Source organism: Ursus americanus, chromosome 34 (genome assembly GCF_024610735.1).
Source record: "Ursus americanus isolate L20-20 chromosome 34, mUrsAme1.1.p, whole genome shotgun sequence".
Lineage (NCBI taxonomy): Eukaryota > Metazoa > Chordata > Mammalia > Carnivora > Ursidae > Ursus > Ursus americanus.
Window position 1 is genome coordinate 3,805,499 of NC_142160.1, and position 24,687 is coordinate 3,830,185.

At 48.7% G+C, this 24,687-nt stretch overlaps 2 protein-coding genes across 6 annotated transcripts in view; one reads left to right on the forward strand and one right to left on the reverse strand.

Annotated features, from left to right (window-relative positions):
• LOC148107160 (uncharacterized) overlaps positions 1-14,716 on the forward strand; it is a 44,452-nt gene extending 29,736 nt beyond the window's left edge. For 3 of the 4 annotated variants that reach the window (XR_015722936.1, XM_087858833.1, XM_087858835.1), the window contains exon 4: positions 3,801-6,567. Coding sequence is in view for 3 of the 4 variants with exons in the window: in XM_087858833.1 (XP_087714959.1) it covers positions 3,801-3,951 (151 nt within the window). In the remaining variant the exon portion in view is untranslated. Of the gene's footprint in view, positions 1-3,800; positions 6,568-12,827 lie in introns of those variants that run through there. The other variant, XM_087858834.1, reaches the window with a different exon arrangement.
• On the reverse strand, positions 6,656-20,731 carry NFIL3 (nuclear factor, interleukin 3 regulated). 2 transcript variants are annotated; one of them, XM_045772539.2, is made up of 2 exons: positions 20,605-20,731; positions 6,656-8,497 (listed from the first exon to the last, which is right to left on the reverse strand). In XM_045772539.2, exon 2 carries the CDS (start codon positions 8,343-8,345, stop codon positions 6,957-6,959), a length of 1,389 nt encoding a protein of 462 aa, XP_045628495.1. In that variant the 5' UTR covers positions 8,346-8,497; positions 20,605-20,731; the 3' UTR covers positions 6,656-6,956. The 2 variants fall into 2 exon arrangements, with proteins under 2 accessions (XP_045628495.1, XP_045628494.1); XM_045772538.2 differs by lacking the exon at positions 20,605-20,731 and adding an exon at positions 19,916-20,117.
• Between the last annotated feature and the right edge of the window lie 3,956 nt (positions 20,732-24,687).

Genomic DNA, 24,687 nt, shown 5'->3' on the forward strand with positions numbered 1-24,687 from the left:
AAGCTCTAAGTTCGGAGGCCAGATGGTATTCCTTAAACGATTAATCCAGAGATGTTCCCCACAAAAACTTTAATAGGTGATTGTTTCCATGAAGCCTATTTGAACACCAATCCTCAGAGGACTTACCACTTTGTTTTTTTTAAGATTTTACTTATTTGTGTGAGAGAGTGAGAGCACGAGTCAGGGGGAGGGAGAGGGAGAAGCAGGCTCTCTGCTGAGCAGGGAGCCCGATGCGGGACTTGATCTCAGGACTCTGGGATCATGACCTAAGGTGAAGGCAGACGCTTAGCAAACTGAGCCACCCAGGCACCCTGGACTTACCACTGTTAGAAGGGGCTCTTATATTCTTTGGCCTTCTATTCCATAGGCCCGTGTCTAGAACCTGGAGTAAACACAACTAGTGATGAATTCCAAGCCCAGCTTCCTGTAGTTTTCTGCGTCATTAGACTTTGCTTGCTGATGTGCGGGGCAGCCTTTCCCTGGCCACAGGAAGACACGCAGGCAGACCCATGACTTCTCTGCCCCCTCTTGTAACAGGCGAGTCTTTAGACACCTTATAAAACCCAGCCTCCATGCCAAGAGTGTATAGGTGTCAAAATAGTTCAAAACTGGAAAATATCAATAATGCTCTATTACCTACTAAAATCCAGGCTGGTGAAAAGAAATAGGGGGGGAGAATAACTAGGAATGTGTATATATCTTTAAAATTCAGAAACATCTAAGACCTTTGAGTGGAGATCCTCAAATACACCTTTGAAAAAGATTTAAAAAAAGATTCCCAATTAGTTCATCAGGTGGACGAAGAGCTATTAGCCCTCTGCCTCTGGCCCCCGACACAGAGCTGTGGTCGCTAAGTGGGGTCTTGATGCCCAGGATGTTTACAAGATGTGAAGAAAATACTGGTAATTCTTTTGACATTTATGTGTCCAAAAATGTGATACATTAACCTTTACAAATATCTAATGTTTTAAATGACTTTAGTGCATGTGTTCTTTCTCTCTTTCTCTGGGTTGATGGATGGATAGGTAGATAGATGGATGGATGGACCCATTTTTTAAAAGCTAGACCTGGGCCTCCAGCTTACAGACAGACATCATGGGACTTCTCAGCCCCCATAATTGCATGAGACAATTACTCATAATCAATCTCAGTCTCTCTCTATATCTATATCTACAGATATCCTCATATCCTATTGTTTCTGTTCCTCTGCAGAACCCTGACTAATAATACAGCACAGTAACTTCACATTTCTGTGATGGACATAGGAAGAGCTCCCCAAAGTATATATACAATTAGTGGCATTGTGCACAATCCCAGAGCACCACATAGCCTCATGCATGTGTGCTCACTCGAGAGTCCAACTGTGTGCAGCTGCACTCCCAAGGCAAAACAACTCCCATCCGTTCAGGCAGAAAACTCTGAATGCAGCTTCCGGATCAGGGGTCCCTACAGGCACCTTCTGCTTGTGCCTATGCACAGTACCCTTCCCACCGTCACACACCGGCCACACCCGCTTCCCAGATTCACCCCGCCCTCCCCTCTCCTGCCCTTCCCCATCTCGGCAGCAGGTCATGAGACAGCATTTCCTACAACCACTCCCCAAGTGATTCCGGACAATTTCTGCAGCCTGGGATTTGAGGTTCTTTGGCAGCTGGGTCTACATTTACTTTTGAATTTTGTCTTAGCAGTCCTCTAAAGGGATTCACTTCTCCAGGGATACAGCATGGTGGGAAGGAAGATCGCTGCTCTCTGCTCTTGTTGTCGGCCCCCTCTACCCCGCCTCCAGCCCACTCCTCCTCTTGCTGAAGATGAGCTAAGTGGTAGAAGATGCCCCTCGGGTGACAGCGTCACTGCCGCACTGCCACGTGTGTTCTGAGCTTCTTTCTTAGCCTGCTCTTTCCCACGCATTCCACCTCTCCGTGGTGCCTATGGGCTCTTACCACCCTCAGAGTTTTCGTCTTTCCTTCCCAAGCAAATTCAAAACTCAAAAGGAGATATTGTATCTTCATGTTATGTTCCCCCACAGCATGCAGCACAAAACTGGATCACCACAGGCAATTCATATTTACTGAGGATTACCCGGGCCTCCCTAACCCCCAGGCCCGGGGAAGGTGGCCTCCGAGCCTCCGCTGCCGGGGTGGTCAAGGTCCACAGCCCCTTCCAGATTCTGCAGGTTCCTGAGGGCGTCCACCTTCACCATCCCCTTCGGTGCCTGCCCCCAGGTGAGCGGCCTTGCCGTGCACAACGCTGACCCAGAGGCAAAGCCAGCAAACAAACAAAAATCCACTCGCACAAAGCACTGGAGAGCCTGTAGGACTCACTGACGATCTGAGGAGGCCATGGAGAAGTGTTTCCACCACATATTCCTCAGTGGCCTTCCTGGGCCTCCGTCCCCTCCTTCCCTTCTCTTTATTCCCTAGCCCCTCCCCATCAAAAGCAGAGCCCCAAGCTCCCACCCCCATGTCCTCACACTTTCTCTGCAAAGCACCTACCTCTTTCTCTTGGTGACCTGGACCTGTGCCACTGTTTTTACAGCCCTCCTGTGACCCCAGCAGCAAACCAGAAGTTATTTTCTCAAAGAGAAAGTTCCCAGTCTCATGGGAAATCGGGCACTGCTGTTAGAGTTTTAATCTTGTTACTATGAACTATCTCTTACTTTGGGGGGGGGTCCATTCTGGGCCTCCTCCTTCCTTGTCTCCCTTGCTGTGCCCCCTGGCCATAGGACCTGCTGTCCCCTCTCTTCCCATCCTCAGGGTTTCGTCCATGTGCATTTCCAAAGGGGCCTTGCTCTGGAACCCCCAGAACCTTGGACTTTAGTCAAGCACTTTTGCACAGTAACCTTTTCCTTCTCAAGGCAGGAAGACTGCCAATGGGAGATAGCAGACAAGGCAGTGGGCTACTTTGCTTACTTAGGGAATCAGCTCAACACCACAGTCGTTCCTTGGGGGCCCCTAGCAGGACGACACAGCGGCGGGAACTGCTTGCTGTCCTGACTCCCTGCGCAGTGCTCTTCGTCACCTGACGTCACCTGCTCTCCCTTGCCTGGACTTCTACCACTTAGCTCCGTTAGTTCTCCATTTACCTTTTCCTCGTGTCCGTTCAGATCAGTACAAGTTAGCTCCATGGAAAATACGGCCAACATCTTTCAACCAGTTGTAGCTTACCTCACCTGCCTGTAAGACATGCCCATTCACTACAGTGCATAATCGTGACTTTTCTCTTATTTCTCTGGCCTCCTACGCATACCGAGTCCCCACATCTCACATCCTCGGCAAGTTTTTCCTACTTAAGTGTTCCTGGTGCACGTAGCTTGGGGGACCGTGTTCAAATCACTCTAACAATTGCACTACTTCCTAAACAACCCCCAATCCCTGCCCCAAATCATCCGAAAATAAAGACCAAGAGGGTGCTGCCAATGATTCTCACTCCTGAGGGATAATTTCTAGGGTTTTCAAAAAAAATTTAATAGCTACCAGTGTTGTTGTTTTTTTTAACCTAACATGATTTTTAAAAGCAGTTTTTAATGAATAATAACCGTGACAAGAAAGTGACTGGACTTTGGAAGAGGTCATGCGTGTGGATGTGTGTGTGGACAGGTGTGTGGACATGTGTGAGGAAGAGCTACACAGATGTTAGCTGCTTTTCTGTGGGAATAGTTGGCCTTTGAAGATAAGCAGAATAGTTCTCACTCGACCATTACATAGCAGAAAGGTAGTTGTTTCCACAGCAGCCTTCCTAATCCCGACAAAAGCCACTTACAAGCTGCACCATTCTCAGATTCCCCCGTTTTGCTCCTGTAGGTCGGAGATGCTCCCGCTCCGCTCTCGGGGCTCCACCTGGACACGGACTGAAGTGCCACACGGGGCTTGCTGGCCCGCCTCTGCCTGGGGGCGGGCGGCCTGGCGGGGGCCGCTGAGAGTCTCGGTATTCTGCTTCCTAAAATGGGCATAGGACCAATGAGATACTGTTGCACAGGGCAGGGGAAGGGGATTGCTGCTAGGTGGGCCCCGTCAGGGACACATATGCCTGCCTCCTCTGCCAGGCGATGCCCGTCCTAGGACCCTCCTCCTGGGCAGGTGGAGGGGAAATGCAGTGGCTCCTGCTGCCATGTCCCCATGGACCCCACTGCCGGTCAGCGGGCTCCCCTCCCTCTGCGGTGCCCCATGGCTGGGGTGCGGCCTCTGTGCTTTCACAGCTTCCTCCCCATCAAGCCCTACCTGACAGCCATGTTCCTGGGAATGCTTCAAACTGGGGTGTTCTGAGCCTTCTCATTCTTAGAGTACAGATTTATTCGGTGTTCGGGCATTTTATATGATTTTATGGGACTCTGTGAGTGGGAGGGAAGGGTGGCCGCATTTCCCCGCACACGATGACGGTGTACTTACACCAACAGTGTCAGTGTACTTACACGGTGTTTCTTTCGTTCCTCGTGAGTGTGGAATTGCTTGTTTATGCTGTTCTTTTATTTTTAAGGAGTAACATTCTGTACATCATTCCAACTATATCTCAGGTCCCTGAAATTATAAGGCAAAACGATAGAGGAAAAAGGCATCCAATTGTGTTTAAATCCAAGTATTCACCCTGCCACCTCCCATTAGCAGTTAACGTGGAAGGTGCTGTGGCCCGTCAGGCCACTCTGCGTCTACACTGCTGACAGATGCCGGTTCCTCCTGAAAATAACTCAGATTTACCTTTCTTTTTTAAAGATAAATTTTGTAAGTTTATTCATGTAAGTGCTCTCTGTGCTCATCATGGGGCTCGAACTCACGACCCGGAGACCAAGAACTGCACGCTCTTCTGACTGAGCCAGCCAGGCGCCCCAGGTTTACCTTTCCTGCTCTCACCTACCTGTTCTTACTCTCCCTTCCAGTGCCACACAGTATAGATGGTCCACCTCTTTCCGAGGCGATTTGTCAGGTTTTCTTAGTACCTTCTAGTTCATGCTGTGACACCTGACACGTCGGCTAGGTTCCTTTGGAGCGTTTCCTTTTGTACGTCAACGTGTCCACCCTGTGCAACAGGGCCGTTGTCTTCGTGTTCGGACACTGTTTGTATGGACGCAACCGTCATGTACTGGGAGTTGACTCATGGCAGGCTGGAGGAGGCTAACCCCCACACACAAACCATGTACTTATGGTATTGTTTTTCTCCCCACTGTGAACTTAGACAGCATTTTTTTTTTCCGTTTAACATAGGAATCTGACTTTACAGTGTATCCCTACTGTATCCAGGTTGGGTTCATTTCACCCACTCTAGGCTGTCAAATGCTTTGGGATCCTGACCCCCATGCAATATTTTAGTCCTCCTGTGCTTTGTAACATTTGAAATGAGATGGGTTTGCCTCTGGGTCTCACCCCGTCACTGATAAAATATGAAGAGAGAAGGCCAAGGGCTGAAAAGAAAACACATTTCTCTACGAGCCGGGAGATTTTAGAGAGAAAACTAGTCACTGTGACCAAAAGGACAGAGTGGAGAGCATGTACGTGCATTATCAGCATTGCCTTTAATTCAAAGGGCCACTTTTAAAAATAAAAAGGAGTAAGCTTTTGCTCCAACTGGTCAGCCAAAAAAACCACAGCCCTGTAAATGGGATGTTACAATCGGGCCCCTTCTCGGGGGACACCATGACATACGGGCAGCCAGCAGAGTGAGGATTAAGTCACTCTGCACACGTCCTGTGAGCCTCGAGCCCCTCCACTCTCTGCAGAACAGGAAGGACATCAGTGTGGAAAGAGCTGGATCTGGAGAGGGCCTTCGTGAGGACAGCAGCTTTGGAGAAGGCCGGGCTTGACCAGCATCCGTCTGTCCCTCCCGCCCCACCTGGAGGCCAGTCCCATCCTGCAACAGAAGACATTTGGTCCCACCACACCTACTTCTACAAGCCACTGTGGACGCTGGACAAATCATCAGTAACATCTTAGCATCAACTGACTTAGAATGACGCTTTCTTCTGGGTTTCTGCATTACAATTTCTACTACAGAGCTACTATTTATATTCCTCACTGGCAAAGTGGAAAATAACAAGTCATTATGTATACTCAGACTATACATACTGGAATGGGATAGCTGATGTGTTCTTTGAAATTTTGGAAACTAAATAAAAATGGAATTTCACTAGCTTAATTCCCTAGACTGTTCTAGTCAAGAACTGTTAAGATTTAGAATAACGTAAGAGTGACTTCATCCTTAGTCTTTAGACACTCTTTTAAAGAACCTCTAATTAATAAAGTGGGTCAGTGACTCAACTGTCCACATGAATGTGTCATACTCAAAAAAGAGATGACCCAAGAGAGGCTGATGCCAGACAACTTGGATTTTTCTACTTAAAAAAACCCCAAAAACCAAAACCAAACAAACACAGAAAACTTAAGCTTAAAGAAAAATAGATAATGGGGAGTAATTCAGTAAATTAGTCTCAAATGCAAGAAAAGTCATTGTTATTTTTTTGCCCTCTCTTTGGACAGTTTCCAAACTTACTATATAGCCCGGGCCAAACTAGAAGAAAAACAAATTATGTGCTGAACTTACATTTCGGCTTTCCCTAATGCAGGGGAGAAAACCCCCAAAAGAGTAAAACACGGAATATTTTAATATCCACTTTTGGAACTTAAATTGCTTTTTCTTCTCCATAAAATCAAGTGCAATGGAGCAGAAGTTCTGTGTTTGTCACCAATCCTTTATTGAAACTGGTAACTGACACGCTTTATAATAGAACAACAAAAATAATGTTCAATATATACAGTCTTTGCATGGACTATCTGACTATACACAAGGCAGAGTGATAACACGATCTAATTTCCATAATAATTTGTGCACGAAAAGACACCCAGCAGACAATGTGTGAACATTACAGTGGAATGACATCACGGGTCCAGTGAAAATTCAGCCTAATACAAAACGTACTCATCTATTGCAAATGACGGCTTTCTAAACACCCAGAGCTTTTCAGTAGTAATTCACCCAGAGTCCGAAGCAGAGATTTGGTGCGTGGCTATGAGTCTCTTCAGTGAAACCACCTCTGCAGATAAGTTTGCTATCCCCTGCTTCAGAAACAAATTCTCTGGGTCAGACACTTTGTAGCCACTGTCTTGCATTTCCACAACTCCAGTTTTGAAGCTATTCTGAGTTTTGCCATTAAGTTCTTTTTGATGCCAGTGTTCCGATTTGAGAGACCAATCTTGAATGTTAGTCACCTGCACTGAAAAAGGGGTGAGGGCAGAATGGACCATACTTGGGGCAGTATGCCTCTCGAGTTCGAAATGTCTCTTGGGCGTCCCCTCGACAGGCGAGGACGGTTTGGGCGTGGCGTCAAACTCGTGATCGAACGCTTCCACTTTGATCTGCATGGCTTTGGCTTTAATGCGGAGCTTGTGCGGCAAGGCGGAGGAGCTGACTTCTGGAACCTTCACCACAGCGGCGTGGACGCGTGGGAGCCCCACGGGAGAGTGCATGGGGCCCTTGGGAACCTGTTGCTCATCCTCCCCGTCGGATGACTTCCCCACCGCGCCCTCGTCCGTCTCCGACGTCCTGGGGGAGTTGCTGGAGGACCGGGCGGCCTGCAGCAGCGGGGGAGAGTGGGAGCAGCCGGGGAACGCGGTCCCCATGAGCTTCTGATACACGGAGGCCCGGTAGGCGCCCCGCTCGTCGCCGGGCTCCCTCGCGTAGCTCTCCAGTTCCACCGGCTCTTGCTTGATGGCCTGGAACTTGCTCTCGGGGCTCCCGCAGCCACCCCGCGCAGCCCCGTCCTGCGAATGTTCCAGCGAGGACACTTCGGAAACGTCGGACAGGGAGGCCTGCGGGGAATGCTTGATGACAGAAATGCAGCCGCTCGTCACCATCGAGGGCTCGTGCTCATCCACAAAGCCGCTGGCGCTGGACTTGGACGCCTGGTAGTCTTGGAAGTACACAGCGGTAGAGTGACTGAGTTTCTGAATCTCCTGGGCATAGGCTGTGGAGCTAATTAAACCAAACTTTAATTTTAGGGAGAGCAGCTCAGCTTTTAAAGTGGCATTTTCTTCTCCCAGGGCAATCAGTTTGTTCTCCAAAACCAGGTCATTCAGTCGACGCTTCTCCCGAGACCTCTTCGCGGCTTCGTTATTTTTCCGCCTCTTTTCCCAATACATGGCATCCTTCTTTTCATCGGGAATGAATTCCCGTTTCCTCCGACATGCGGAAGACTTGCTCTTCCCCACGCTGCCTTCATTCAGAAGCAGCTCCTCACCCGCCGTCATGTCTTCCGAGACCTCGGTCAGCGCGGAGTTCAGCACCATCATCCTGTCCACACCGCTGCCAGCATCCAGGGACGCCTGCTCCTTCTTGATGGTCTGCATTTTTCTCAGCTGCATCAGAATCAGGACAGATGCCTTCCCCAGTATTCACAAATGCTTTAAAAACTGCAGTGTAAGAGCCATCAATATTCTCTCTTCCGTTCTGCTGTCCGGAACGAATCTCTCCGGTCCTCTTACTGAATGGAGTAGGGGTCTTCCTCCTAGGTTCCCTGCAATACAGGAAAAGAACGTTATCCATTTGGTAAATATTTTTTGCCAGTTATGCACGAGGAGCCGCGCTAAGCACGTACAGTATACAGGTCTGAACGAGACGTAGCCCTTCCCTTCAAAGAGGCTGCCATCTGGAAAAGGAGATAGGGGCCCAAATGCCTATGCTGTAAGTTGTAGAGGACAAATCCCTGGCGAGACCTCTCAGCGGAGTGCCACGTGGTCCTGGACACTGGGAGCAAAACCACACGTGTGCCCGGGGAGAAGGTGGTTTCAGGAGCAGGAATATACGCCGTGAATGTGGGGGTGGGGGTGGGGGGCACATGGAGACAAGACGTCCCAGGAAGGAAATGAAAGATCGCCTCTGGTTGGTTAAGTTTTAAACAGTCCTTGCATATCGTGGTGCCTCTGAATAATTTTAGATGACGTTTGTATCACTACGGAGCAAACAAGCTCACACCTTCAAAGGCACTTTGCCAGGTAAACTCTCATACCCGTATACAAATTCTGCAATTACGTGGAATAAAATACACTCTAAAGCTAAATCTGTAGTTTCACAGAAATGAAAATAAAAGCCACACAAATGACTGAGTCGTCATTGTTTGGATCGGACTCTAATGTGGACACACACCTGTCCGTCACAGCCCTGGCCGCATTCTGCCAGGTGGCTCAGCACACCTGTGCGCACAGCAGTCCTCTCAATGAGCCATCTCTTCTGATGCGTCTGTGCTATGACATTAGATATGTTCCTTCTTTTCTCTGGTTCCTTCAAATTGATTTACCAAATATCCACTTAAGATTGAAGCACCCCAGGTGCTGGCTTTCTTTTTTGGTCCTGAAAAGTCTGCCCCAATAGATTTCATTTATGCAGTGGTTTGGGACTAAAATAAACAGTTACTATTCAAAGGGACTCTTTCTTTTTAAGTACAGTACATTCTTGAAACTTAAAATTATTTTAAACCCAGAGAATGTAATTATGGAAAGCATTTCTTTCCATTTTACTAATTAGTTTCAAACAGAATATTAAAAAAAAACCCTCAAAAATAGAACCATCAGCTAGCTTCCTTTTCCACTGATGAGATATTTATAATCTGAATTTGGCTTGACATGAGGTAATAAACCCATATTAGATTCCAATAACAACCTTTTTGTGGTGGTTTTTGGATCCAACTGTGTTTCTCGCTGGGCTTCTCCGCCTGATTTCCCAGTAGGTACTACTTTCGTAAGGGAGACCACCGTTCTTTCAGTGCTTTCTGCATACGGCACTCTCTCCTGCCACATTAAAAAGATTGAATGTTTTTGTTTTACGTCACTCTCCCTTTCTTGTGCATAGTTTTGTAATGACTAATGAAGGGAAGTTTAATTTTATCAGCTGGAAAAGCCTGCTGGCTTCTTGTGCCTTTTCCAGAAGGAACAGAAGAAATGATGTAGTAATTTCAGGATCATAAAGAATAAGGTTTAATGCCACATTTTTGTCCATAAAGCTGAGCCAACATGGAAACAGTCAGTTGCGACTTAGCGAAACCCGTGATTAATAATACCAGGTTTCTGTTTGTTTTTGATAACGCGACGTGAAGGCGAGGAGTCTGCAGCGGCAGGCAGTGACCGTATAAAAAGGGCATCTTTCTATAGTACAACAACAACGCTTTCTATATTCCCACTCAGGTTTCGTCTTCTGACACGAAAACCCACTTTTCCTCTACATATCAATGGACTCTTCGCTGCTAGTAAATATTTCTGTTCCCCAGCTCGGTCACGTCCCCACCACTAAAATCAACTGAGTGTTGAAGCAAAGAGTCAAACTTCAGCAGCAGGAGAACAATGGCACTGATCTTTTTGGGGGGTGCCCTTCAAACCTCCACCAGCTCCTCAAGTACTACTGCTCTTGTAAACATCATATAGTTTCTTGAACACTATTCTTTCGGATACATTTTCCACCAGAGACTCACTCTCTCCCCTGCATTTTAAAATGTGTCCCCTCCTTTTAAAAAAAAGTCACATTCCTTTTACCTTTGCCTCCCCACTGAGTTTTCACAGTTACGCTTTTCAAATGCCCCACCATTCTGCCTTAGTGACTCTTACTAAACTTTTCCTTATTTCATCATTTCTTACCCATTTTCATCATTTCAAATCTACCAGGGGGTTGGGACTTTTCAGCCTCCTGGTCTGAAGGCTGCATATGCCAGGAGTCTGGCCGAGTGAGGCGGGCAGCCCTCACCCACGCTGCGTCAAGGACACTGTCCCACTCCATCTGATGAAAATACCCTTCTTGTCTTAGCATCTCTTTGAATCCTCTCTTCTCACCGTCGACGTACTACGTGTCCACTCTGTCATCTCTAGAACTTCCTCGGTACTTTCAAAACCTACAGGAAGTCTCTTTCCTTTTTCATCTTCTTCCGGTGTGAATTTTACTACATGTATTAGAATCTGGGAATCTTCCCTCATCTGTAAATATTGTCTCTCTGACTCACTGGCAAATCACCACCTACTATCTTAAGAGCATCTTCTGTAATATTTTTTATCAAATAATCTTGCAGTGTTGGAAAAAAGTTTATGGTGTGTGAGATGATGCAGAGAGAGGTGTTGATTCGTATGCTATCTTTCTGCAGGTTTGTTTTGTATATCCAGCTAGTCTGCAATTTTCTTCAGGGTGCAAAGTATTGTCTTTGTGTCCTGGCAACACACTGAACATAGAGGTGCCCAGCAGTTGATTGGTAGTCACTCATTTGCCTTATCTAAGAGAGTTTTGTAAATGAAACACTTTCTGATAGTTTTTTTTTTTAACACACTGTTATTATGTAAATTCTAAAAAAAAGACATTTTACTTGTTAACAGAGAGCTTCTCTTATTCGTTAATTGATTTATTCAACACAATACGGAGCGCCTACTGTGGACCAGGCACTGAGCCAGACTGGGGGCACATACAGAGGGAGGGAAAACCCCACTCAAGAGTCAAGGAACTCGTAGTCTCCTGCAGGAGCCAGACTGCAGAACCCAGCGCTAGGGGAGGCATGCGTGACGGCGCCGTGACGTGGGGACCGGGTCACACAGCTTGTTTCTTGGTCTGGTGACAACACCACAAGCAATCCCAACAGGTGCCACTTACTGGACACTTACTACACAGTAGAAACCACGATCCTGGCATCTCCTGTGTTCGTTACCCTCACGATAACGGTTTTCAAAACAGAAAAGGCTCGGAGTTCAGTGACTTGCCCAGTGCCCCCAGCCGGCTACGCAGCAGAGCTCAGACTCCCGCCCAGACCCCAGGGCAGTTCCCCTACCAGCACCCTCCCCAACGCTTGCAGGGGTTGTTCTGGTGCGCACCCAGTTCCTCTTCTGGATCACTCCCATTTCTGAGTAATACGCACCCACTTGCTAAGCTACCTTGGGGGCAGGAAGGCACCATTAGATGCGGCCAGAACTTCCCTAAAGCAACAAAGGTACCACCGGGAACTTTCTCCAGCCTCTTCGGCAGCTGTTTTATATCCCGAAAGTATTTAATGAACTGCAAAAACATTCAAAACTCTCGTCTCTGCTAAAATTTTAATCTCCTGGCAATCCTACATGCTAAAATAGGGGAAAAGAAAAACTAGAGCTGGAGACACTATCGCCTATGATTTTTTTGGTACAAAACCAAAATGTATCCATTTCCAACATGGAGGGGAGGTGGGCAGTTGAAACACAGAGAGACTGAGTGACTTTCCCCAGATTACACAGCGCTGAGGGCAGAGATGGGCCTTAGAAGCTAGTCGTGTCCCCTGACAGTGAACTTACCGGAAGTGCTAAGGTGGCTTACACGGCCTTCTAACACATCGGAGTTTATGCTCAACTAATGACTTTAATACAAACGCCAGTGATCTCCCTCTGGATTGATTTAACACCCACAGCACCTCAGCGTCACGCTCTCGGGCCGCCACCAGCGCTGGGCTGCAGCCACCCCTTCGATTTCCGTTCTCGAGTAACTGAGCCTTACTGCCAGTTCTGTGACGCTGGCATGTTCAGTGTGCTCAGCCTCATCACCCCCATTAGACAATAGGGCTGCTTCATAAGAACATGAATAAAAGAGAAATCGAAGAGCAGGAGACACCGCATTCCAGCCGATGTGTCTTCCCGTCCCTAACGTGGGTGCGCTGTCTCTAATACATGCTTTTTCATAGTACATTATGCTACTTCCACAGGCGGGAGTTAGGTTTTGTAAACGCTGGGCTGTAATGTGTATTCAAGTCAGATGACCTAAACATGATCTTTAATTAAGATTAAAATTTGGTTTAAAAAAGTCTAAAAACGAATAAAAGTTCACAACATGAATTCTCCACCAAATTCTTCCTCAAGGAGTGACGTGGTTACTTGTGCTCACGGACACAGACCTGTGCCTGCCCGGCCTCAGCACACCTCTCAGAAGAACCACGGCTGGCAAACTGAACTTTCCCAAACAAGAAGGAACACTTTGTCTCAAGCATCTAAAATCCTACCAACAGTTTAGACGTTAAATAGTCTACCATAAGAAAATTTTGTTATTAATGCTCTCTTTAAAGGGGAAGTCTTCTTGCAAATAGCTTCTATCACATATCTTGATTTAAAAATTCTGTCTACACAAGATGAGATACTATTTGATGGGCGCCATGTTTTGGAAGCATTTTTTAAGTAGAACTCTCTCACTGTCCTCCACTCTCTGGATGTGTCGTTCATTTCCTCTCAGAGGCACAGCAGAGATACCATTAAAGAAAAAAAAATCATTTTATGTTAAATTGTAAACTCTCTCTCCACTAAGCAGACGGATGCTTGTTTTTGAGACACTTGTCATTTCGGTGAAAAATAAATAAAGTTAATCAATCCACAACTCTTTAAACTATTAAAACTAGCAAAATGTCAACCTACATTTCTCGCGGTAGGGTTAACAATCAATGACATGATCGTTTCAGTGAAAAGCTTTACTTCTTTTCACGGATACGAATAAAACCCAGTACTTAAAAGCAGAGCTAGAACAGAAAAGGAGTACACACGCGCAGGCAAGGGGGCCGTGGGGGGTGAGAAACCTCAGAGGGCACTGAAGCCGCAAGGGGATTTTCTAATCAGGCTGAAAAATTAAAGACTTCTATTTTTTTTTTAAGTAATCTCTATGCCCAGCGTGGGGCTGGAACTCACAAACCCAAGATCAAGACACATGACTTGATCACAGACAAACTCTACCGACTGAGCCAGCCAGGGGCCCCAAAACTATGTTAAACTTCTCTAATTGCCAATGAAGTGCCTCCCGTTCAAGAATATAAGCCTATCGGGGCGCCTGGGTGGCACAGCGGTTAAGCGTCTGCCTTCGGCTCAGTGCGTGATCCCGGCGTTGTGCGATCAAGCCCCACATCAGGCTCCTCCGCTATGAGCCTGCTTCTTCCTCTCCCACTCCCCCTGCTTGTGTTCCCTCTCTCGCTGGCTGTCTCTCTCTCTGTCAAATAAATAAATAAATAATCTTTAAAAAAAAAAAAAGAATATAAGTCTATCTCTAGAAACAAAGACGTTAACCCTAATGTTAGAGAGAAATGTGTACATGAGCCCTATACGAACACACACACACACACACACACACACACACACACACAGTGATTCTCATGCTTTGCCAAATCTGTCCTATCATAGCAACAAATTAACCTACTTTTTCTAATTGGGCGCATTTGTAAATAAATGTGTCAGAATCTGATCAAGTTTATGCTATGTGAAAATATTTCAAGTTTCTTGTTCTCTCATCCTCAACAAAGGACCACTTAAAAATTAGATTCAATCTTAACAAATACGACATTGCATTTGGTGACAGCACTGCTATAACTTCAGGAACTGAAGTATGAACGGTATAACTTGACACTCTTGTATAAAAGAGGCCAGTGTTTGTAACCTACAGCGCAGGATGGAAATATTCGGAAGACTGTGTGCGGGAAGCGCAGAGATGTTCACACATACAGCTGCACGGCTGGAGAACCAAAGACCAAACACACCCTCACTGAACAGGGAGAGGAATGGGGGGTAAAGCATTTTTTAAAAGCTGCAGTCACTTCCAAATGGGGACCACTCGTTTCCTTGCTACTTCCAAAGATAACGTATGAGTCTGACAACTAATCTGAGATCCTAAGGGACGCCAACAATCGCGAAGTAACTGTCGCAGGAAATTCTGCCATGGGTTCACACCAGCAGAGCATGTGCAGCACGCAGAATGGTGGCAGAAATGGTGTGGGTGTAGGGCTGGGGGGGGCACGGAAAGTTCTCGAATGTTTTTAGGTACACTGAAGAAACACTCCAGTTCTCCTCAGCTTGACTTTTTGATTTCTTCTTTTTAATTTCACTTTCTTGCCCAGTGAGCAGATGATTACAAATGTCATTTGCTTTACTACATGCCTTATGAATAAGATGGGTTTTTTAAAAAATGTTTTCATGTTTACTTGAAGGCTACTGAATTGCCCATTAAGACCATTGGAGATTTAAATTGATAAAAGACACCATGTTCTGATAACTAAAGGCTTATAATACAAAGATTGTTCTGATTCCAATGAAATTGAGTCCTCAAAGCACAGATTATTATGAATGGCATCTAGAAAATCCCCACTAAACTTTCTTATCATAAAAACAAGCTTAAGCTCTCTAATTAAAACCCTATGAGAAATGGTATTTTTTTTTAAAGAGTATTTTTTTTTAACTACAGGAAAGTTATTTGCGAAGAAATTTGAGAGGTAATTGGGGGTAGTGGTAATACAAATTCATTTTGAAACCGAAAAACTCTTATGTAATGTCTGTGATCAAAGGTCAACATCTTTCGACATTCTCAATGAGTCTGATCTGGATAAAAATCAACTCAAATACAATTTAGGAAAATAACAGGATATCAAACAATGTGTTAATGCTGTGAAATACTGGCACACCTCACAAAACCCAGAAATGCATATTAAAGGAGCTTCAATTGCATTGTTTCTGTCATATTTTGAATCGAATCCCAAGTGTGCTCTCATTCCCTCAATACAAATTAAAAATAAACAACTCCTCACAGCATCAGTGCCACCTGGATTACAATGGAAATAATGAAGTATGTGTGAGTTTAGCTCGGGTGAAAATAAAGCCGAGGCAATATGACCGCACCTTTTCCATTCCATGCGGCAATCACATTCATTTCGTGGAGCTGGGAGCTGACTACGGACCAAGGCAAGGTCAACTAGAAATATCCACTCCGTGGGTGAGTCAGGCAGTTGCTCAACACGGGAAAGCGCTCTAACAAAGGGTTTTTAATTTTCAGGTTGTTGCATCACACTGATGTTATAATTGCACTTCGCAAAGATAAGCCTTTAACACAGAAAAGGAAATTGTTTCAAAGACGACAGTAAGCTAGCATTCACACTCTGGGGAGGGAGAGAGACTGGGGGGGTGTTACTAGCACAGCCCATCCCCCCCCTTCCCGTTTTCAGGCTGGTGGTCTGGGCTGCTAATCCGTCTCTCTGTGCCTCCACTCCCTCACCTGTAAATTGGGGATGGGGCTAGAACGCAACACAGTGCCAGGCACACGCAGGCTAAGAGGCTAGGAAGTACGAGCTCTTCATTTCATTTCTGAAGACTGAGCCGCATCAAGGCAACGAGGATGGTGAGTGCCAGGGCTTTCGAGCCTCTCCGATTCTTAGGGAGGTGCGGCAGGTAGAAAGCTCAACCAGATGAAATGTTGTGTATTAATCAACGGGCCAAAACACATCAGCAGTTTCACGGGGCACGGCCTTCGCTGTCAACCACACAGGCTGCACACGCTCCTTGCAGAGGGCTCATCGGTGCGGTCTAACCAGCCTTGGCTGGTCTCAGGCCATAGAAGTGTAGATGGGGATGATCGGGCCAAGGAAAACCGTCACAGAGAGGTCAAAGGAACTGGAAAAAGCCAGGGCTGTGTGGCACTTGTTACATCATTCCGGCCACCACCAACTGTGTTCCTACCAACACTTCCCCAAAACATTAACCCAGTGATTAGGGAGGCTCTAGAACACTGTCACGAATTCACTTCAAACTTACATTACCACTGGACGCAATGGCACACAGTTTTGAGAAGAAAAGAAAAATAATCATTATTAGAAAAATGTATCCGAAGAATGATTTTTAATTATAGTCTTAACTCAAACTTCAGTCCTTATTATTATTGGACAGAGATTTAGGCAGAGAAAAATGAAGGTGAATACTTTTATTTAAAAAAAATTGGTTCCTGATGAATTGTATGGAAACGGTTTACTGAGCTCCTCACAACTACCCACCTCGAAGGGTCATATTCCCTCAGTTTACCCTGGACACCAGCGGAGATCACAGCTGCTCCCAAAAATCACAGGCTGGGGCTTAGGACCCAGCTCTTAGCCTGAACTCTTAGGACTCCGCCAGAGCTGGTCCCTAACTACTGACAGTGGCCTGGAGCTCAAGAGAGAAACTGATTTAGGGGCACGGATGTAGGATGTGATCCCACAGAAATCAACTTTTCAACAAAGCAGACTGCCGGAGAACACCTGTGATGTCGCCCTGAATTCACTGCAGACCAGTTGCTGAGCACACTCTCAGAAGTCTTTATGCCAGGATAAAAGTACTGTAGTCTTACAGTAAGACAGCGGCGTCTACGTGGGCGTTTTGATTTTTGTTTTATTTTGAACTCGGGGGATTCAAGTTCTTTCTACTCTAGCCTTTGACCGCATGAAGTAAAGGTTCAAACAAAAAAAAAAAATACATCAACTCGACTAGCCACAGTCAAGCCGGGGAGCTCCTTTCCATCACCACCAATGCTGGAGCGCCCCCACCCCCAATGTCTGTGGTCTGTTGACATTTGGAGGTTTTCTTAGTCTTTCTCACTTCACGAATCAAGAAGCGCTTGGCTCCGAAATACAATGAGGACTCCAGGAACAAAGGTGTCCGCGGTGCTCAGAAGCTCACCGGGCAAAAGGCAGGAGGCAGGCCGCTAGAGCTGCCGAGCCGCCCGGCTGCCCTCTCCTTGCGCCTCGCCCTGGGCGCCTCTCGCTCCTCCCCATCTCCCCTCCCATCCTCCCCGGCTCCGCTCCTCTCCCCTCCCTCGGCCGGGCGAACCCAGAGCGCACCCGCACTCCCCGGCCCAGGTCCCTCCGCGCCCCTGGCGCGGCGCCTCACCGGGACCCGCCCCCGCCGGGTGGGCGGCGCAGCGGGGCCTCGGCGCTGCCAGGACCCCCTCGCCAGAACAAAGGAATGTGGGGAGGGGGCGAGGAGGCGCGCAGGCCGCCGTGCGGCTCCTGCCCAAGCACCGCCCAGGGCGCTCCCGGGTCCTGACCCTAGGCCCCCACGCGCCGCCCCCACCTCCCAGCCCCCTGCCTCCGTCCCCCAAGGCCCCGCCGGCGGGAGGGGCGGGCCCCTGGAGGTCGCGATCGGAAGGGGACGCTACGTGTTCCCCAGCAGGCCTGGAGCTCCCTGACCAAGCTCCAAAGTAGATCGGGGTCTGACACCGGGGTGGGGGGGTGGGGGGCTGGAGCAATATTAGCTTGTTGGAAAGCAACTGCAATTACTTGGGGTAATACAATTTTTTCCAGGGCTGAATGTCTATAATACCTCCCCCCCCAAAAAACCCAAACCCTGCTCTTTAGTAATTTAAATGTTACGTCAGGAAAAAAAAATCTGGCATATACAAACCGTCATATACATATATTCACACATAATTACACTACCTAAGAGTGCCGGAAGAAATTTAAAATCTGGGTACATTATATATTCATATATACTCACAGGAATAAAACTAGGGTATCTACACAAAAATGCAATCCACTAACCTATATCTGTTTCCCATAAATCATATCTGGTCTGGAGAAAAAAATAAATACCCACGATGTGAAATAAATACTTGTGACCTCATTCCCTGTTGTTATTTACAAAAGCCAAGACCAGAAGATGACACTTGGCCATCCCCTGCTGTTCTCAGGGAACACAGCACTTTCCTAAAGTGTCTTTTATAAAGATAAATGGGAGTCAGCATCCAGCAAATCACCGGGCTCTGCGAAATGCCTTCCTAAAAATACAATCTTATCAAAGGTCTCCGAAGGCGTGGAGTTAAAACTACAGCAAATGGCCTTGAACTTGTATTTGCACACAGCCCTGGAGAAAACACCAGAAATAGCGCTGCGAGGCCACAATTGTTAAAATGTGATAGGGCTAAATTTAGAAGAACGCACATTTCATTTAGGGCAAAAGACACACATTCGGCAGCGTGAGCTAACTCAATGCTTTACCCGGTTGTCTACTTTCCTGTTTAAAATATTCTTTAAAAAAAAAAAAACTGTTACGGTGACATTTTAAAGGCTGAGATTGTCCTACTTTCTTTGTAGCAAGATTATAAAATCACGTAATTAGCTCCCGCTTCCTATGCTGACTGCCAGCAAATTCGGCAGTTACATAATGCAACATTTCCAGGAAACTATTATGTGATCTGTCTTGTGTCTGAAAAAGCAATGACAATAAGGTGAGAAAAAGGGCTGATGGAATGGAATGCGTGAAAATCAAGAAGGTAGGGAGGTAAACGCCACAATGGTTCGTCCCAGATTTAAAAATAATAGCTCAGGACACCTAAGGGGCAAACCCCGGGAGTATCCAAGATCCGAATACAACCCGAGGAATTCATGTTTTGTAGGACTCTTGAGAAATAGATCTTTTTATTTGGGACGTAGTACAGATGTAAATAACGCTCTAATATCTAACGCTGCGCTAAAATTTCCAAATCATTGCACCCGTCCGCGCACATTCCCACATCTGCCCGTAACCCTAGCCAATATTTCACGGTGGACAGATTATGCAATCTGCGCAAGGACAAATCCCACAACCTTCCCGGGCGCTGGTAACACACGCTGACGACAAACAGGGTGGAAGACGTCTGTGCAGACACAGCCCCTGACACAAACAAACGCCGCGCACGCATTCTCGGAATGCCGTCACGGTTCACGCTACCAACGCTCTTTCTCAACAAGAAAATCAAGACTAGTCCCATTTACTCAGCCCCCTCCGCTCCCTTCTCCTCCCCCGCCGCCAGCCCCGCAGAAGGGACGAGAAAGGAGGGAGCGCTGCCCTTCCCGCTCGAGATGGCTCAGCCTCCCCGGCGCTCTCCTCCACCAAAACATCAATTTTCCTGAAATCAGGAGACATTATGCAACAGCAGCGGGGGGGGAGCGCAAGCCAGCCCGGACTACGTGCCGGCGCGAGGGCGCTGCAATCAAAGCAGCCACCTTAAGGTGGCGAGTCCCCTCCTGACAAGGCAGCAAAAGTTTATGTAATGAATGCCCCGCGCACACTCGCCGCCGCCGGCCAGCCCCGCGCACAGTCCGGCCCGCGCCCCGCGCCCCGCGCCCGCCGGCCGCGCGCCCCGGGAGCGGGCGGGGAGCGGGGCGCCGGGCCGGGCTGGCGGTGGGCGGAGCGCTTACCGTGTTCCTGCTCTCGGGACGGCGAGCCCGGGCGGCGGGGAGAGAGCGCGGGCGGCCGGGAGCGGGGCCCCGCTGCGCGCGGGGCTCGGGCCGGGCCTCCGGGGCGGCGGCGGCGGCGGGTGGCGGCGAGGGCGCGGCGCGGGAGGCGGGCGGCGCGCCGGGTCCGCGGGCGCCGTGGCCGCGCCGGGAGATGTGTGTTAGTAGGTCAGTTCCGAGCGCCGCGCTACGTCGCCGCCCGCCAGCCTCGCGGTGACGGGCGGCCGCGGCCCCAATCGCCGCGCCCGCACCCGCCTCCGGCCCGCCGCCAATGGCCGCGGCCGGCGGGGGCGGGCTCTCCGCGGCCCCGCCCCCCGGCCCGCCCCCCCTCCCCCCCGCCCGCTCTGCTTCCCCCCTCCCCGCTGCGCCGCCGGCCGCCGGCGTCCCTCCCCGGCTGCGGCCAGCGCCGCCGCCCGAGCGCGGCGAGGATCCGCGCCCCGCGCCCTGCGCCCAGCTCTAGGGTTGCGCAACGGCCGGCGCCGCCGCCGCTACCGCGGTGAGCTGGGGAGGGGCCCTAGCCCCCACCCCCTTGCCGTCCAGCTCTCCCACCAATGCCTTCGCCCTCCCGTCGCCGCGGTGCCTCCGGGAGCCCGGCAATCCGCGCTCACTCACAGGCGCTTTTTGTCTCCCCGAGCAAGCAGCGGCGGGACTACCTGTTGCCAACCGAGTACCCGGCCGAGGGCCCCGGGCTGCGGCGACCCGGGCGTGGCACGGACCTCCGCCTGCCCCTCCCCGCACCCTCGCGGGAGGACCCCTCCTCCTTGGTGGGCGAAGGGGGGAAATGTGAGGGGGGCGCTGGCGAGCTGCCAGCGCTCGGGGCGGGCGGCCGTGGGGAGGAGGACTGGCTGCCGGTTGGAGCCCCGCGGTGCTGCGTAGGCAGCTATTACAATGCCCCCGCGCGTCTCTCCGGGGAGCGCGACGGCCCGGAGCGGGGAGAGAAAGCGCAACACACAAACACCGCCCCCTGCACAATTAGGGCGAAGATGACGGATGCAAAGTTGTTGCGTAATAGGACTGGGAAATGAGGCTCGCTGAGGTCCATCTGCCCCCGGCCACGCGCAGAGGTGGCCGCCGCGGGTGCGCCCGGCCAGTACGCCCGCTGGCGCGCGCTGCTGGGGCTGGACGCGGCCGCGCGGGGTCTCTTCCGGTGATCTCGGCGCTAGCGGCTCCTTAGTGTCATTTCTGCCCCTAATTGGATGCGGTTGTCTTCTCCCCTAAATTCCCGGGCTACGTAAGAGACGTAAAGAAACGGGAGAAATGGCACCTCGCGGCGTGTTCTTCAGGCATCGCGCGCTGCAGGCTGTAAAGGCACGTGGCACACACATAGCGCGTTTACAGAATGAAAGAGAGAGCCAGCGAGTCTGCCTTTGCGAAGGGAGCCATATTCCTTACAGTGACGCACAGACTTGCCCAAATAGGGGATGTGGCAGGTGGGGATGGACCTCTTGCTCTGCTTAGACTATGCAGGAGCTGGACTGAATGCCGTCTGTGACTTTCCATTCTTTTCCCCATGACACATTTTTTTAAGACAAATTTGAACCAAACCCCGAAGTAAAGGGAAGAGTAGACTGAACCCCCAGCTACTATCGCCTATGCCAGTCATCAGTAGAAAATCTGCTACGTGTGTCTTTCCGTCTTCCCCGTTCTCACATGACACAGTAGTAATAAGAACACAAAGAGTGATGTTTAAAAATGTTTATGACTTATCACCTGGTTTTTGGAAAGCCTCACACTTCAAACCGTTCTTCAGGGACAATACTGTGGTTCAGAACACACACTATTCACAATTCATCTGGTAAAGTGTAGGTTTCCCAACAAGGCCCTGACAATTTGGGCATGTAATATGGGTTTTAATATCTTTGCCAAATCCACTGTCCCGGCGCTCACCTATTCAAGCAGCACATCTGTCTATGGCTTTTGAGTCTGCCCCTTCTATTAGGCATTTATTCCAACAGAGTTGACTCTGTTGAAAATAAGTCTTGATTTTGGCTTATAATTTCCACTTCTCTCATTTTTTACTATCATGTTTCCTTTTTCCAAACTCTCACAATGCCCATTAGAGTTTGAAAACCTCACTTAGATGAAATGAAAATGATATCCATAAGTCAGTTACCTTTTCAGGGTTAGAAATGCAGCTAATTCCTAGAAATCCAGAGCCGCAGAGCTCCCCTACCCCACACCTACAACATGTTCTCCACATTGTTCTGATTTTTTAATTAATTGCATGGAATTCCGAGGTTGTTGCAGAATAAGTAGTGAATGATTTCATAGAAGGACAACTTGAAATGGAAGAAAAGTAGGTAACGTGATTGGAGTCACCCCAGACAATGATGGTGGTAGTGGGGGGGGGGGGTTCTCTGAACTCGGAAACTGTTACTTTATGCTGAATTTTGAAACCTGATTACTGGAGGGCGGGCTCTAAAGTGTGCCTGTATCGTATCTGTGCATATCTTGTTGCCATCCTACTTGGAAATCAGATGAAGTACAAGAGATGTCTGTGATACCAACTTAGAAAGTAACTCTTTAGCTCCTCCTGGTGATTGGGAAACCACTGAGCAATACAATGACGGATCTGTCCCCATTACCCAAGAGGTAGTGTGTCTGATAGTGTATGCAGAACATTCACAGAATAGGCAAGCACTTGCAGAGTAAGTACAAGTCAATGGAGCATAAACCCGAGACACTGGAAACAAATTACTCAGGGTGGGGAGGCTTCTAGGAAGACGTCAGCCTGACGGTAGAGCAGGGCTGTGACCAGGTCCCTGATAGGAGGAGGTGGAAGGGGGTTCTGGTTGAAGCATGAAGTCAGAACTTCCTTACTCTCAGCCCCTGTCAGTGCGTGGGGTGGAGGATGCCCGGGAGGAGGAGGCACGGGCTCTGATTGGGACTACGGGCAAAAGACAGTCCGTCACAATCAGCTACTTCTGATTACATTCCCACTATACTTTCTGGTTAAGCAAATATAAGGAGAGCGGAATGACTACAAGTGTGGCTTCTCCTTCCTGAGCTGGAGAGTGCCTTACAACTGCAGAACATTTCAAGTTAGAAGATCCCCGAGGGGCCGTGTCTCCAGAGCTCTTTCTTCGGGGCCTCATCAGGCAGAGGTAGCAACAATCTTGGATACGTATGGAGACTTGAGGTTAGCTGCACGTGCCTGTGGCTGCAGGAGAGCCACACACCATGCTTCAGCCCTCGTGGGTCGTTGCTGCACAGGACAGATTTCCAGGGGCTCCAGGCTCCAGTTTTTCAAAAGACAGTAGACATCAAAAAAATAATATTTTTTTTGGTAAAATATCCTGATTTTTCAGGGTTGGCAAGCAATTGGTCAAAAAAAGAAAAGACCCCGCAGCTTGGCAAGCTGGACGCTGGGCAGGCTGTGCCCCCTGACTGAGAATGCTACAGAGATGCCCAGGGGAGGGGCCATTGCAGGGCAGAAGGAAGTCAGGCTCCCAGCCTGGTGACCCAGCTTGGACAGCTCCACCTTACCTGTTCCACATCGTGGCTTCTGGATTTCTTCCAGAAACTATCCATCATTAGAAACCCTTTATCCACCACTGGGGCCCCAGAGCCAGGCTCGGGGCTCCTGAGGCCAGGACCACAGTCTTCCCGCTGCACTGTGCTTACGGACGGTCTGGTGTCCATCCTGTAAACTTCATGAACAGGGGCTGCACAGTTTCTAGGAATTCAGGGGTTCTCGTTTTGTTTTGTGTTTGGGTTAGGCTTTCAACAGGGAGCCAGTGTGGCAGCGATCGCAGCTGCTTGTCACCCACAGAAGGCCTGCCCACACCCGTCAGTATGCGATTTATGCTGGTATTTTGCTGTGACCTAATGAGTCATTGAATGTTTAGGCAGAAACTTCCTGGAATGGGTATTTCTTTCTTTCATGCTTGCTCTCTGTTTTATTTGTACACTTTATGCCATTTCCAGTCATTAGGCTTGCTCCTGTCCTTCCCTGGGCCTTCTCTTTCCACCTTCTGCTTGTGTTGACCTTTATTCTTTTGTGTTTTCTTCTCCTGATTTATTTGATCTGTTTTGTTTGTTGTTTGTTTTTTCCCAGCATGCAAGGAGGTGTAGGGGAAATGTGGGGGGGTCTCAGGGAGTGGGGCAGAGAAGGAGAAAGAGAGGGAGAGAATCTTAAGCAGGCTCCACACTAAGCACAGAGCCTGTCACGGGGCTCAATCCCACGACCCTGAGATCATGACCTGAGCCCATCAAGAGTCAGACCCTTAACCAACTGAGCCACCCAGGCACGCCTTATTCGATGAATTCTTAGTTTTTCCTTTGGCCTTTCCCCAGTCACCAAATCCTCACTGGTCCTCTGGGTTCCTTCCTCTACCAAGCTTCTACCTCACTGTCTTGCCCCCTGCCTATCCCAGCCACAACCCAGACATTGTGAGGGTTTAGAATTTCCTCTCTGCCTTTCCTAGCCTCTGCCACCTGGTTCCATCCACAGTTCCATTATCATGCTCGGCCTTATTATTCAAAAACTAGTTTTTGTGGGAAATTGGGTAATAGAAGATGGTCAAATAAACTCCCCATAGAAGCACAGGCTTTAAAGTATGAGAAGTTGAAATGTTTCGTATTAAATGGCTCTTGCTCAAGCTAAGAAAGAAATTAGATCTCTACACCGACTACATGATTTCCCCAGACAAAAGCAGCCGATGGCCTGAATACATTTCAAAGCATTTCCAAAAGACCCAGGAAAAGACCAGAAAGAGGTAGTTTTGCAAAAGAGG

Excerpts from the sequence above, each read along its gene's own strand:
- NFIL3 (XM_045772539.2), bottom strand. The coding sequence starts at position 8,345 with ATGCAGCTGAGAAAAATGCAGACCATCAAGAAGGAGCAGGCGTCCCTG.